At 44.1% G+C, this 15,907-nt stretch overlaps 1 protein-coding gene across 1 annotated transcript; it reads left to right on the top strand.

Moving 5' to 3' along the window:
• Nucleotides 1–8,626: 8,626 nt before the first annotated feature.
• LOC147433664 (uncharacterized) lies at nt 8,627–9,366 on the top strand. The gene is made up of 2 exons (XM_086489524.1): nt 8,627–8,911; nt 8,992–9,366. The coding sequence occupies exons 1-2, from the start codon at nt 8,627–8,629 to the stop codon at nt 9,364–9,366; spliced, it is 660 nt and encodes a 219-aa protein (XP_086345650.1).
• The last annotated feature ends 6,541 nt before the right edge of the window (nt 9,367–15,907 follow it).

Below are 15,907 nucleotides of genomic sequence, written 5' to 3'. Positions count from 1 at the left end.
GACAACGGCAACCCAGGATAAAAATTGGGTACAATTCTGAAAAAGTTGCGGAAAGCCCGAAATGACAGAATTTTGGCAAAGTGGACAGATTTGTCAGAAACAGGTCAAACGGAGTCCAAATTGAGAAATTTCAAATCCTAAAGTGCATTTCACGACGAGATAGGAGCACATGTCAAATTTGGTAACAAGTGATCCGAGAAGTCCGAAGTTAAGTATTTTTCACATCACTTTCAAGCTCATTTCCACTATTACCTTCTTGGAGAGAGCAAAGAGCACACAGGAGCATCCGACGTTCTACCGGCTTCTACGACTGCTACGAGAGCTCAGAGGACACCAGACATGAGAGGTAGACTCGTTGCCATAAGCTTTTGATGCTTATCGTTAACTTTTGTCGCGAAAACTCACCAAAACCAAGAAACAAGAGCAGACGGGGAATGGGGAAGAACGCTAGGTAGGGGCACAACCGCCTAACCAAACCTTGCAAGAACTTAGAGGTGGGTTACCCTAGTATAGGAGATGAGTTTTAGCACTCAAAGCTCGAGAAAGAACGACTGGAAAAACCCTAGGTCAACAGAGCCTGCAAGAGGCAAACAGAAAAAAGTTGTCGGAACGACACAAAACTTCTCAGGAAGCTTAACAACATCGAGGGCAATGCAACCATGGAGTATCTCCGGGTTTGGATCACCAAAAGTAGGTCGGAACAACCGATTCGGCTGCGGACACACAAAGCGTCATTTTGGCATAACGGCTGAAATTGACGACCGAATGAGATGAAACTTCACGAGCAGTTTCAACTATACATGGATGACTTATGTTTGCAAGCAAAACCCAAAAGAAAGCTGATTCACTTACCGATGGTGAAAAAGACGCTTTCGGGCAACCAAATGGAGAAAGATGGAGAACGGGGAGCCAAAGTCAAGTCCAACCAACTGGATGGCTTCACAACATATCCAATGAGCTGGAAATGCAACTCTCAAGAAGAAAAGTTGAAGAAATTCAACTCCAAGGCAAAAAGACGACTTCGGAGACTGAAATGCCTATAAGGGGGCTTTTTAGCTAAACTGATGACTTTTTAAGTTGAAAACTAGTTAGCAGGGCTTAGGGCACTAGCACAAAGCATTCTTTGCACAAAAAGACCAACATTTCAAGAAAAGACATCATACGCGTATGATGTCTCACAGCATGATTTTCACATTCATTTCAACATTTGAGTGCATAGCCTCATTCCACATGTTAATCACATCCTATGAACCAAGTATCATGAGAATTGGAGTTAGAAAACCGAAGGAAAACCAAAAAGACGCAAAGTAGGCCATAAAATTGATTTTTGGTCCTAATTTTGTCAAAATAACTCCAAACTCATTGAAACTTTGTAGGATTGTTGATTAACACATCTACAAGCTATCTGGAACCAAAAAGCACCATTTTGACACAATAGACATTATACGCGTATGATGTCTATTTGCACTTACAGAGCAAAAAATGCTCATTTGTCATCATACATCCATTATATATATCTAATACATGCTACATATGAAGTTTGGAACCATTTGGTCAAGTGGATCACCCCATTAGCCCAATTAAGAGAAAATCCTTCATACAAAGCCTATTTTTGTCCCAAATCCAACATATTCAAGTCCAAACCAAGATTTGAGTATAAACAGTCCTTCACTAGCACATGGAGAGTCCACAGAACCAATCCCATGAAAAATTGATGAAAAAGACATCATACGCGTATGATGTCCCCAGAGCCATTTTTAGTCCAAATTCTATCCAAACTTGATAAATCCACTGAATAAGCCTATCTAAAGCCAAAACCAAGCTTATAGAGAAAATTGGTCCAAAAATGCACCAAAAGACATCATACGCGTATGATGTCTCACTATGCGATTTTGGCACCTCAGGGCTTCAACCACCAAACAGAAGTGATCTACATGCCATTTGAAGGTAATCCACCAAGTTTTACCCAATTTGGATCATAAAATCCATTTCCCTTTCAAAATTTTGCCAAGAGCCTGAACTGGACTGAACTGGCCAAAACTTGACCAAATGGGATCCAAACTCAAATCCAAGCATATGATACTCATGTATACACTATCAGCTACAAGCACAACCAATATGAATTCATTCTGACACAAAAGACATCATACGCGTATGATGTCTCAAGCATGTTTTTGAGCCCAGTTTGCATATTTTTTCACCTACATTGCATCCTTAGGCCCTGAATAGCTCATGTTTCAATTTTCAAGTCATTTGAATAGTTAAAAGCTTCATTTCGGCTTTCAGTACTAAAAAGACGTTAACTTCTGTGATTGGAGTTACAGGATCCATGGATTCCGCTAAGTCATCGGCAACTAAGAGAAAAAGACCAACCATCAAGGATGCTCTTGCAGAAGCAGAACCTTTTGATATTCCAACAGAAACCCTCAAGCCAACCAAGACTTGGGTGGAGGAAGCAGTACTAGAAAAAGAGGGAATAAAGATCTACCAGGGGACTTTCAGAGATCCTCAAGGGCAATCGGTCGATGTACCTATGATCCCACGAGAATTAGTGGATTATAGCAGATCAGAGAACATCAGCAGATACCTGGAAAAGGCTGACTTACACAGGTTCTTCACCTCGAGACCATCAGGTATAGACACAAGAAGAGTGTATGAGTTGGAAACATCCATTCAGAAGGATGGGAAAGCGACGTTGACAGCCATGGATGGAGAAACAGTTGAAGTACAGATCACTCCACAGCTCATTGCAGATGCATTGAAGCTGCACAACAAAGGGAGTTCTGTCAGAGAAAGAAGGGAGTCCATAGAGGTCTATGGATCAAAGAAACAAAATACAACCTACGGAGATATGGCAGATCAACGAGCGGCAACCCTTTGCCGATTATACAACCAATTTTTCCATGTGTGCAGTAAAAGACCGCAGAAGTATACTACACCACCCCATGCCATTGCGACAACCATCACATGGGCACTGAAGAGCAACGTGCCAAAAGAGGTGAATTATGCTCAATACATCCACGAGCAAGTAATCGCCATGCACAACCAGAAACCAAAGTACATAGGAGGAGGAGAAATCCTAACAAGAATAGCTTATGAAGCTATTGGAGCTAGGGATCAAGGGCCACGGGTTCCCTCCCAGAATGAGTGGCTTAGAGAAGCCGTTTAAGAGAAAGAACAGCAAGAAGTATCCAAGAGGGCGTCCACAAGAGCACGCCGAAAACTAGAAATAGTTTCAGAACCTGAAGAGGCTGTGGACGAGCCGCTCAAGAAGAAAGCGAAGAAGAAGGCTGATCCCAAGCAAACCAAAATTCAAAAAGCCGCAAGAATGGAAAGGTTGGTGGAGCAGTTTAGAGCGAAAAGAGCTCTAAAGCGGGACTTTGAAGAAATGTGGGTGCCAGACCCCACTAAAGTCGGAACCAGCTCAGCCAGGCCACATGTTGATCAATATGATCAATATATTAGAGCTTATGAGGAGTCGGAGGCCATACTGGAGCAGCAACCTGTCGAGCCTTATACTGAAGAGGAAGTACAGCTTTTAAAAGCTGAGCTGAAAAAGGACGACAAGGAGAAGAAAGAAGTAGATGATTCTACTGAACTTCGAGAGAAAGACAGGCAAGCAAACAAAGGGAAAGCCAAGATGACTGAGGACAATCAGCCCTCCTTTACTGATGTACCAAGCCCGAAGAAGACGGAAATTATTGTGGAGGAGACCACAATAGAAATAGAAACAGAAGTTATGGAAAAGCCGGAGGCCGGGACCAAGGGAAACGAGATAGATCCAGTTCAGAACAGGGAAGAAGAGGCCCTGGAGGCAGTTTATGGGATATCCCTACGAAAACAAGATGATCGGAAAGGGACGAAGGAAAAGACAAAGGGTACAATGGAGAGTGAAGAAAAAATGGACGAACAGAACATACTAGAAGAGCCGAAGCCATTGGAGGTGGTGGCAGAAAGAGCTGTCAAGTTGACAGATGAAGATGAAAAAGACATGCACATGGTGCATGAACTGCTCAGCAAGATTAAAGAAAGATCCAGAGCAAAGGAAGTAGCAATTGAGACAGCAAAACAAAAGGAAGCAGAGTTGCAGAAGAAGTTAGAGAATGCTATGATTGAATCTGAAAGTCATAAAGCATCACTCTACGATGCAGAAAACGAGAGAGACGGCTTGATACTCCAACTAGCCAAAGCTTCAAGAGAGGTAACAAGTTCGCAGGAAGCAAAGGAGCGAATAGAAGATGAGCTGGAGGCAGCCAAGGATGAGCTCATTGAGCTAAGGGAAAGAGTCGAACTTCAAGAAAGGACAATCACGAGACTCAGGACCACCCCTAGAGTTAGCAGAGCAGGAACAGAACAAGAGGGAGCCCTCGTACCAGCTCTGGAAGATCAGGTCAGAAGTTTGCAAAGAGAGCTAAGGTTAGAGCAAGTGCAAAGATTGCACATGGCGGAGGGATCATTGGCTGCAGAAGAGAGGCTCACATCAGAAAACCAAACACTAAGGACAGAAAATGAGGCCCTCCGCAAACAGCTCCAAGACCTCCAAGAGCAACAAAGAAGAGAAACAGAGCCACCACAAGAAGAAGCAGGGGGAGCAGCCATAGAGCTACCAGAAACTGGAGAGGCAACCACAATTGAAGATCCAGCCCCAGTTCAAGAAGTGGCCTCGACTGCAAGAATCTCTGAAGAAGAAGAACAAAGGCTCCAGGACCAAATAGAAAAGTCAACAGAGGAAAGTGCCAAGGCGGAAATGGAATGGGAAAGGAGACTCCTCATCTCCATTAGACTTCAAGGTTTAGACACAAAAGTGCTCCATGAAGAGTGGATGCAACCCAGCCTGCCTTTCCCTCTGATGAAATTTGAAGTGATAAAGACGAAAAAGAGAATAGAGGAGGAGCAGTATGTCGCTCTTTACGAAGGCGACATCACAAAGGATGAACAATCAAAGAAGATTGTAGATTCTCAACCTAGATGGAGGAAAGGTTGGCTGAACAAATACCCAGCCTACCTCATCTACTTGGTAGAGGCTCCAAAGGAGATTCGGGAGAATGCAACCTTCTGCCCGGTGCCAAGAGTCAGAAACTGGAAAGAGCATGGCAGGATTGCAGAAAAGAAGCCAAATTGGCTTAATTATCCCAGGATGCCAGGACCAAAGGAAGGAGAGAGAATAGGTAAAGCCTACATGGTGAAAACCCTAACGGGCACCATCAAACTCTTTACTGGCTCTCCTGACCTTTCGTGTCAGATGCTAAAGAAAATCTGCAGGACTCTCTTAGCATGCATTGAAGTGTTCGCGCCAGATAAAGCCACGACCTCGAGTCTACTATCGACGGCCGACACAGTGACGGATATGATGTATGATCTTTCATTGCAGCCATCACCAAAGGTGTTACATCTCTTATACCAAAGAATTATGTTTTTGCCTAGCTTCCACATGCAAACATTCGAAGAAGCTTTCTACACCGGCTTTTCACTCACGAAAGCAAAATATTCGGCCCAACCTTGACCATCGGCAACCTACGCTACGAATCACATTTGCAGATGCTCAAGACGACAGGACTCTATTGACCAAGCCTAAAAGTCATGTCAGGGACGACATGAACGCGGAGGGGGGGGGTGTTGAGCCAGCATGCACTACAAGAGGCTCTTCACATTAGCGACGCTCACACAGCGACGCTCAAAAAAAAAAATCCCGGCGTCGCTATAAGCGTCGCTATGAGCGTCGCTATGAGCGTCGCAAATTTACAAAGAAATTTGCGACGCTTATAGCGACGCTCATAGCGAAGCTCATAGCGACGCTCACTGGGGTAAAAAAAATAACCGAGCGCGCCCAAAAACTCAGATCTCAGATCTGAGTTTTTCGGCGCCCTCAAGCAAAGAGCAGGTAACGCTCTCCCTCACTCTCTCTCTCTCTCTCTCTCTCTCTCTCTCTCTTTTTCTTTTACACACACACACACACACACACACACACGAGGAGAGGAAGGAGAGCCAGGTATGCTCCTTCTCTCTCCTCATTCTCATGTTCCCTTCCCCTCTTTCTCTCTCCATCGCGCTCTCTCTCACACACACACACATACACACACACATATAGTGTTTTTGAGAGAGAGAGAGAGAGAGAGAGAGAGAGAGAGAGAGAGAGTGCAAAAACGCACACATACATAAACAAAGAATGCACACACACATTGAGAGAGAAAAAGAGAGAGAGAGCATGCATAAACAAAAAACGCACGCATTGAGAGAGGAAAAGAGAGAGAGAACATGCATAAACAAAAAACGCACACATTGAGAGAGGAAAAGAGAAAGAAAACATGCATACGATCCAAAAAAACGCACACACATTGAGAGAGAAAGAAAGAGAAACTAAGGGAGCGTCGTAGGAAACTAATTAAAATTAAAAGACCTAAAGATCTAGCCGACGAGGAGTTGAACTGAAGACCTATTATTCAAGAGAGAAATGGCATAATCAATCTATCATACTTGGCATGAGTGATAGAAAGGTTATACCATTTATCTCTTTTTATTGGCACACACATCCACACACGCGCACACACACAGGAAGAAGAGAGTTATAACGTCGTAGGAAACTATTTTAAAAGACGTTAAAGATTAGGTTATATGTAGACTTACATTAAATTAGATTTAGGTTTATTTTTAACTAGATTTACATTTATTTAAGCTAGATTTAGATTTATGTTATATTAGATTAGATGCGGGTCTCCATAGACTGCGATGCCTGCATGAAGCGGGTGAAGAAAGCCCTCAATGGAATATAGGGTATTGCTGCCTTCACTCATAGTGGGCTCCGTCGATCCAAAAGTACTGGTGAAATGTCTTCAGAAGATAGGGAAGAAGGTGGATCTTCAGGGCGGCAAGAGTCACTACATCCCCGACACAATGACCATCTAGACAACCTCTAGTCATTAGACTTACGTTAAATTAGATTTAGCTTTATTTTTAGTTAGATTTACGTTTATTTAGATTTACGCTTATTTACGTTAGATCGAGTCCACGCAAGAATTACTTACGGTTTAGGGTTTAGAGTTAGACGAACAATGAAAAGATCTACTGTGAAAAGATGTTAAGATGAAGTGAAGTGCTACAGCTAGAGAAGAGGCAAAGGGATTTTGTCCACTACATGCAGTATCATGTAGACGTGGGTGTCTAGATTTCTTGTACCCACAAATATAGGTATTGACCAATAAAGACGAGATTATAACCCGGTGGTTCTGATCTCCGTGCACCTCTAGACCGAGGTGTGCGGGGATTGGACATGACTAGAGAATGTGAGGTAAAGAGAGAGAGAGAGAGAGAGAGAGAGAGAGAGAGAGAGAGATAAGATGAAGAATGCCAATAGAATATTAAATTTGTTGTCTAGGTTATAAGTTTTTTATCCTCATTATGAGTAGCGACGAGGATGTGGGACCGTCCAACCGAAACACCTATCTCTCAACGAGGGTCTTATGTCCTTGTAATCAATGCAAGCATGCTGTGCGACGGACAAGACGTGTTTCTTTGCAGCACGTTCGTGAATTTGGCGAGTTCGATCCATCTATTATAGATCGAGTTGTTGCCAATTATAATTCGTCGGACTCTGACGCTGGCCAACAAGCAGCAATCTTGCAACCCAATAGACGTATTCGCAGGCGCTTTGGTCAAGCAGCATATGTGAGGCCACAAGATGTAGCCTCTGACAGCTCGGGGGATGATCATGCAGAGCACATTCCCAACGAGGCAATGTTTGAGCCCGAGATTGATGAAATGATCGAGACGATCATGGATTCAGAAAGGCTTATCTATGATGATATGAAAAGTGAAGCCGATACATCATTGTATAATGGAGCACGTATGTCTAGATTGAAAGCACTCCTGGTTCTTCTCAACATGCAGGCAAAGTTTGGATGGAGTGACACTAGCGTCACAGCGCTTTTCAGGTGATCTATTACAATTAGTTTACTTTAATAGAACTCATGGTGTATAATGATCTGATAGATTTTTACACGACTGTATCATATTTTTATGTTGTGTAGATTGCTGAAAGAGCACATTCTACCAGCTGACAATGTGATGCCAGATTCCCGAGATGAAGCAAGAAAGATTTTGCGAAACTTGGGGATGGATTACAATTCTATCCACGCTTGTCCTAATGACTGCATTCTTTTCAGAGGGGAATACACAGACATGGAGAAGTGTCCGAAATGTGATTCCGAAAGATATCGAGTAGATCTCCACGGGACAAAAATTGCACAAAAGGTTTTGCGACATTTTCCTTTGCTTCCTCGCATCAAGCATTTCTTCGAATGTAAGTCCATGGCCGCCCTAGCATCATGGCATGAGGTGCATTCAGGTGCATCTTCTTATTCACATAGTTGATGAGGTGGAAATAGCTGGCACAGTTCATTCCAGATGGATGTTCTTCTTAGAGCGTTTCATGAAAACGCTTAAGGGATATGTGCGTCAAAAGGCACGTCCGGAGGGTAGCATGGCAGAAGGTTGGTTGGTATCAGAGTCCCTAGTGTACATTGGAGAGTGGTTAGACGGATTTGATAAATCCCGGGATACGCTATGGCGAACCATAGATGATGAGCGCATATCTGGGATTGTCATGTGCAATCTCGGTGTTGAGAAGAAGATGACGGAAGATCTAGAGGCTAAAATCAACCGATTTTGCATGCTTCACAATCCAGTGATGCAAAAGTGGATTTCACAATATGAGGATGCAAAGCAAGAGCGACAAAGGGCACGAATCGAGTGGAGACGGGGAAGACGACCACCGATGCACTATCCAGCGGTTCTGGAGAGCCTACCAACCTTCATGAGCTTAAGATGGTTGCACAACCAATTGAAAAGCGCACAACAATGCGGTGACGAAGTGACTGAAGAAGAGTGGGAGTACTCTCGGGGTTGCGCGACCAAGGTAAGTTTGCAATGTACGACTAGCAAGTGACTTTATTTATAAACGTTTGAACGGCCACTCATAATCTTTGTTCGTTGTAGTATAAGTCATACACAGCAGCATGGTGTAAAGGTCGACATTTTAGGGTGGAACGAATCGACAAAAAGCGTTTTACTCAAGATTGTGGAATCATGGCAAAATTTGAACAGTCTAGTCGACGACGTTCCTCTGATGCAGATCCCGTGGTGGCGGAACTCACTTACTTCGGCACGCTGCAAGAGATTTTGAGGATCGATTACAGAGGATTTTTTGTCGACTTGTTCGACGTGCAATGGTTCAAGATAATCATGGAGGGTCGAAACGCTACTGTGCGTAGAGGAGAGTCTGGTTTTCTTGAGGTGGATTCTACTAAGAAATGGACTGACCTAAGAGACACTTTCGTACTACCCGAGCATTGTGAACAAGTAAGTATATAAATAGTTAACATCCCCCTTTTACAAGTTATGTGCTTGAAAGCTCTCATGTAAGTTATGTGGCTCTGGCAGGTAGTATTTCATCCTACAAAGTCTACATCAAACTGGTGGTACGTCATAGAGGTAGCCCCTCGTAGTGCAAGGACGTATGAAGGCTACCATGTGCCAATCACAACGACATCAATGGAGGAGATCAGAGAAGATGCTCAATCAGAAGCCGCTGCGGTGGTGCCAGACGAGCATCAAGATGCTACTGCTCTATATGGGGTGCATGCAGAGGAGCTACAAAATGAAACAGAGGATATGTGTTTAAACGGAGAGCTCTATATAGATATAGGAAGTTATGCTGAGTTATGCGAGGATGAGAGAGAGATCTCTTAAAGCCACAAATATTGTATTTGAACAATTTTGCTCCGTGCTGTAAAAGCTCTAGCTCTTTTGATTGAAAATTCTGAGTTTTCGACTTGCCTCTTCTACCACTCGATTCATTGCGTCATTGTATTTATATGCGTCATTACGTCATTGTATTTAATGGTATTTGCGTCATTGTCTACTCTATTCATTCAATATTAAGTTTAAATATTCGTGTGTTTAATGCAGGTATGGATGATGAGGAGTTTCTTTCTTCTTTGTCACCGCAGCAGAGACAGTGGTACGTGGAGCGTCATCGCTCTGGCGCATCATCGCGCGTTCCTACACCATCCGCATCTCCCTCTCTTTCGGAGCATTCGGCGCGCTCCGAAGCTTCGGCGTCGACGAGACGAGCGTCACACTCTTCTAGACACCGGCGCTCTAGTGGTGGCGGTGGCGGTTGTTGTGGGGATTCCGCCACCGATGCCTCCACACCGCCTCGTGTTCGACGAGGCTCTTTACCCTCCCCTTCTTTGCCCGCCCCCACACCAGCCACAGCATCGCCGTCTACGCCAGGTTTTGCACGGCTGACTGTTCCTAGAAGCTACACACCTCTACCTACTCCGCCAGGAGCCACCCCACTCGACACTCCTCGCTTCGGGGCCCAGACGCCGGTGGAGACACCTGACGTCCGTACCCCCATCGACACGCCGCTAGAGACCCCTGCCGGGACACCCAGGTTCACGCGTCACCGGCCAGAGGGCTTGCCTTACTCCGTCGACATCAGCGGCGGCATCGTCATGGATGATGACGGCAAGAAGGTGATCTCGCGCATGCGTGGTCTTTGCTCTCAGCTGTTTAGACACTATATACTAAACAAATGGAGTGAAGTACCAAGTGATTTAAAAAACAGAGTCATCAGCATACTTCATGATGAGTTTCCCGTTCCAACACGGGATCAGCGCTTCAATGAAGACCTGATGAAGATTCGAATGCGCGAATACTGCAAACACAAGCGTTCCGAAGTGCAAAAAGCAATCAAGAATGGGTGGAATAGGCCAGATTGGCTGGCCAAAGAAGATTGGAAGAATGCGAAGAAAGCAGCGCGCGAGAATCCCGACAAGTGGAAGCAACAAAAAGATGCAGCCAGAGCGCGAGTAGAGGCAGGGAGCTCGCACCACTTGGGGAGCGGTGGATGGGCATCATTTGAGGCCGATTTTGTAAGTCTTTTCACATTGCTCTTTATGCATGTTCGATAGTTTAGGGTTTATGAGTTTTTTATTTCTAACATAATGAAATCTTTGTATGTTTTGACAGTGGTCGATGACAGGACGTGATCCCACACCGTACGAGCGCGAGTACGCAGGCAGGAAGGGCTTAAACGCCTTGATGGACATTCTCAGTTCTCGCAGCGGCATGGTTAGTATTACGGTTTACTCTTTTTTATTTTTTGTATTGTTTTATAAATGTCGTTATATGTTTATACTTACTGAAAACTGTCTTATTGTCTTTTTTTGCAGAATCCGACAGATACGCCGCTTGGACGCGATGAGACGTCTGATTAGACGACGTCAGTTTAGCCGTAGCTAGATAGCATTAGTTTAGGGTTTCTCATAGCTTATGTATCATGAGACGGATTTTATACGTCTTTTTGAACCATGTATATTATTACATTTGTCACCGCAATTCCTTTTGCCAATCAATTCTTTATGCCTATGATGTTGTACAATTGTCATTATTACATTTGCCAATCAATTCAGTTTGTCTATGATGTGTACAATTGTCAATTTTGCAAACAATGCGTCTTGTGGGTGACTATTTTGGGTCTATTATTTATCTTTGCACTTTTTTTAAAAAGTGAATCAAGTACAATATGGTTGATGGGTGGCAGGGCATTCAATGCCCTGCCACCAAAAAAATATTCTCTCAGGCGTCGCTATAAGCGTCGCTATTTATGGCTCTGTAGCGTCGCTATATGCGTCGCTATACTCTTCTGTGAGAGCGTCGCTATAAGCGTCGCTATATAGCGACGCCTATAGCGACGCCTATAGCGACGCTCATAGGGACGCATATAGCGACGCTCTCGTAGCGACGCTTTTAGCGACGCTTATAGCGACGCTTTTAGCGACGCTTATAGCGACGCCGGGGGTTATAAAAACCCAGTGTATTTCCGTCGCTAAGAGCGTCACAAGAGCACATAACCTCTTGTAGTGGCAGAGGATCACACCCACATTTTTGCTCACACCCATCATTTTGTAACCATTGATTGTAATAAATGTCTTTCCGACATTAATTTTGATTTGAGCCATTCATTAAGTAACGGGACTCAATTGAGTTTCCAGCTTGTAATTCCAAAGTAAGTTCACCTGTTGATGTAAATAATTAGAGATGTTCTCACCTCCAAGGCTGAGGTATATAAGCCAAAGTTTTGTAACCTAAGGGAGATTCAATTATTAATCAAAGTGAGTTTTTGAGCGCCGTGACTGTGTCTGAGAGAGAGAGAGAGAGAGAGAGAGAGAGAGAGAGAGAGAGAGAGAGAGAGAGAGAGAGAGAGAGAGAGAGAGTCTTATCTTCTTGCTACGCAAGCTACGGGGCCGCCATTGGAGAAGCGACACCGCCATTGTGTTAGCAACAGTGAGAGCTACGCACATATACCAAGAGTGTGCGCTATCGGCTTCTATGTGTGGTAAGTTCCTACGAGCTTCGGTGTGAGTTTTCTTCCAACTCGTGTGTCGGAATAGAGCGTGCATCATATCTATAGAACCACAACGAGTAGAGCTACACATTAGTACCATCGGGGTCAAGTTTCGGTCACCTGTATTTTTCGGCCTGTCTTCATACGCGCTTACCGCACGGAGTGGTTATAGGTTGATTTTGTAGTTCAAGTCTTTAGGGTGTTGTTCGTACCTAGTGTATAGACTTCCCCTTGAGTTTGAGATCGATTCAATGATTCTAGATCCTGTTTCGTATAGCATTCGTTCGTAGTACGGATTTCAGTCACTTGCGTATTTTAGAACTTAGATTTGATTTCCTTAGTAGTGATTGTCATTAGAAGGTCGAGTAGGTGATTTGACACCCACCTAGTTGTTTCCATGCGCCTGCGGGTCAAGCTCCGTCCCCGTCTGACAAATTCTGTTGTTGGTTGAGTTCTCGCTATTTAGCTTCCGCTACCGGCGTAACCGCCTTAACACAGTTTATATTTTGGGTTCACACTGCTCTACTTGTGGGGAAACTCTGCCAAGATTTTTCCAAGTTATGATGGCTGGTTTTTTGGTCTTTTGAGCCATTTATGCTGTTATGCTGCTGAAGTTTTGGCAAAATCAGAGGATAAGTCAAGTGTGCCTTCTTGGGAGCTTCATGGTTGGCTTTAATGGATGATCAAAATGGCCCTCAATTCACTTCTTTTCATTTAACTCAGAGAATCCAGATAAATGTTCATGTGTCCAGGAAGATTTTTTTCCAGTAGCGCATAGTCTTTATGTTCGGGCCAAGAAGATTAAGAGAGATCGTGGAATGTTCTTTGCCTGTTGTAATTCCGATCATCAACTATGAAAACTCATTTGATGTGCATGTGTTTCTCCTTATCTAAAGTTGAGCTCCATTGAAGTTTCTGGGGATTGGGTTAGTCAAAAGTTTAGGGTTCTTGCACGTGTGTTCGAAGGGGTTCTCAAGGCATAGTAACTTGGGTAGCCATGGCTTTCTCTTATCCGGAGTTTCATGGAAGAAGTGATGAAGATGTGGAAGAAGTTTTGGAAAAGATCAAGGTTGCCTGCATTAGCAACCAGATTCATGACCGTGCACAGATGTTACGTCTTCTCCAAATCTTCTTGAAGAGTGATGCACGAGTTTGGTCCATAGCATTTGAAGAGGAGTTGCGTGTGGCTGATCCACCTGTAAGATTGAGTTGGGATAATCTACGACATGGGTTGGAAGTAGAGTTTGTGAAGATAGAAGATCCTGACAAAGTGTGGCAAGAAGTACAGGCTTTAGTGCAAAAGAAAGGTGAGCTAGTAGATGCATACATACGTAAGTTCTCATTGGCATGGGAGTGGATGTGCAAGGCCTTAACACCACAAGTATCCCTGCCTGACATGATGAAGAAGGACAGGTTCTTGGCTGGTCTTTGGGAGAATATACGTTGGAGAGTGGAGCTAAAGAAGCCTAGGACATATGAAGATGCACTAGAGGTAGCAAGGAACAAAGAGTGGAAGTTGAGGAAAATGATCCAGTTAGGGGTGGAATCTTTGCCCATGAGGTCTGAATTTCAGCCTATGGATTCTTCGCAAGGTCGCATGTCAGGGGTTCATCATGAGCCAGTGGTTTCTGTTACTCCTCAGGTTATGCCAGCAGTGGTCACTACAGGAGTCCAAGATGATGGGCTAAGGGAAGACATGAGACAAGTGGTAGATTCCACTGCCTTAGCCCCATGTCTTGCCTTAGCGACAGTGGAAGAGGATGCTTAACCCAATGGAGAAAGAGCCAGAGAGAGGTTTAGTGAAGGTGTTGGCAATGGATGAGCTACCAGACATTTTCCCAATAGTAGATGTATGGCACAAAAGAAAAAATCTGGGACAAGGTTATGTTGATGGCGGAGCCCAAATATGTGTCATAACACACTCATGCATTGAGAAGATGGGTCTTACAGTGACCGAGGTGTCAGGCTTTCAGATCAGATTGGCAAACCATCAAAAAGTAAAATGTTTGGGTGTTGTAAAGAGATTAGAAGTGGAGGCGTATGATGCAAAGGCAATGGTTGATTTTCATGTGATGCCAGCGGGGTTGGGAGCATATCCGATTATACTGGGTAGACCATGGTTACGTGTAGTGGGAGCTGTTCAAGATTGGAGACATGGTACGATTAGCCTTTATGGAAAGACATGTGCCAAGAAGCTTTATAATATGGACACAAGGAAACGATTGGAGCAGCTTTATGAGGATGAGGATGAGTCTAGCGATGAAGACTATTCCACGGTGACAGATGAGGACAGTGATAGTACTACCAGCAGTGATGAGGATGCTGATGTTGCATTTCTTTCGATGGACAAAGAAATCCAGGAGTCTGGTTTAGTTGCATTTGTTAATGAGGTTAAAGATGAAAGTGAAGGGCCTTATGAAGTGATTGAAGGGCTGATGCAAACCAAGGTTGAAATGTCAAAGAAGCAGGAATTGATGACACAAATGATCACTGGAGACCTCTCAGCTATGGAGAAGGAGATATATTTACATATGCAGGTCTATGCCAAAGTAATTGATGGTTTTCTTAATACAAAGTTGATGTATGGAATCTCTACAGGTTTTCCTTGGGAACCAGGTGTAACCTTGATTAAGCTTTTGATGCAAGGAATACCAAGTGTTTTTGTGTGGGATCCAGGTGGAATGAGCATCAGCTAGTGTTGTTGCTGCTGAGCATGAATGCTCTAGCAGGCTAGGGGATGGGCAAATTATGTCAAGAGTTTTTTGGAGCAAGGGATTGTGCATATGTACATACACATGCATGGTGCATCGAATAAAGGATTGCCCATTTTCCAGAGCCAGGTGGTTACGTGGGGCCCACATGTGTACAGGTAGGACAACATGTACATAGTGCATCCATTTTCACTATCACCAGTATCAATGTGTTTTTTCTATAATAATGAGGAGTTGGTAGCACGTAAAACTTCTCGAGGAAGCTATCCACGGGCCGACGACATGAGGTAAGCAGGTGCGTCAGGAGGACGAATGGGGTCAATACTTGCACACGGATGAGTACGGACACAACGTGGGTGTTTTCTTGTGATAATTATACAAAAATTTCATCATGAGAACCATCTTTTGGGGCCACTTCAAGTGGTTGCGGGATGCATTATTGAAAAAAGATGAGTGCCAGGTGTGCAGCTGATGCAAAAAGGTGACAACTATGCACTGCGAGGTCAGTTTTTGACTTGTTCGGGGTTCGTTTGAGGTCAACTAAAAGGCCAAGGGTGCCCAAGTAATACAGCTAAGTGTGGGAACTGAAAAAATAGAGAGAAGACCAGAAAAAGAGTGGAGAGAAGAGGAGGAATAGCCGCAACTGTGTTTTTGCTCATTTTGGAGCCTGTTTTGGCCGTAAACTGCTCATTCATTCGAGGTCGGATTTGAACACTTTGACATTGTAGATTGGGGTTTTGGGCCGTTCCGGACGCGATGGCGCTTTCCATTTTACCAAATTCCTCAC

Source organism: Adiantum capillus-veneris, chromosome 19 (genome assembly GCF_014529385.1).
Source record: "Adiantum capillus-veneris isolate H3 chromosome 19, ASM1452938v2, whole genome shotgun sequence".
NCBI classification, from domain to species: domain Eukaryota; kingdom Viridiplantae; phylum Streptophyta; class Polypodiopsida; order Polypodiales; family Pteridaceae; genus Adiantum; species Adiantum capillus-veneris.
The sequence above is the reverse complement of the archived record's forward strand: the minus strand, read 5'-3'. Positions and strand labels throughout refer to the sequence as shown.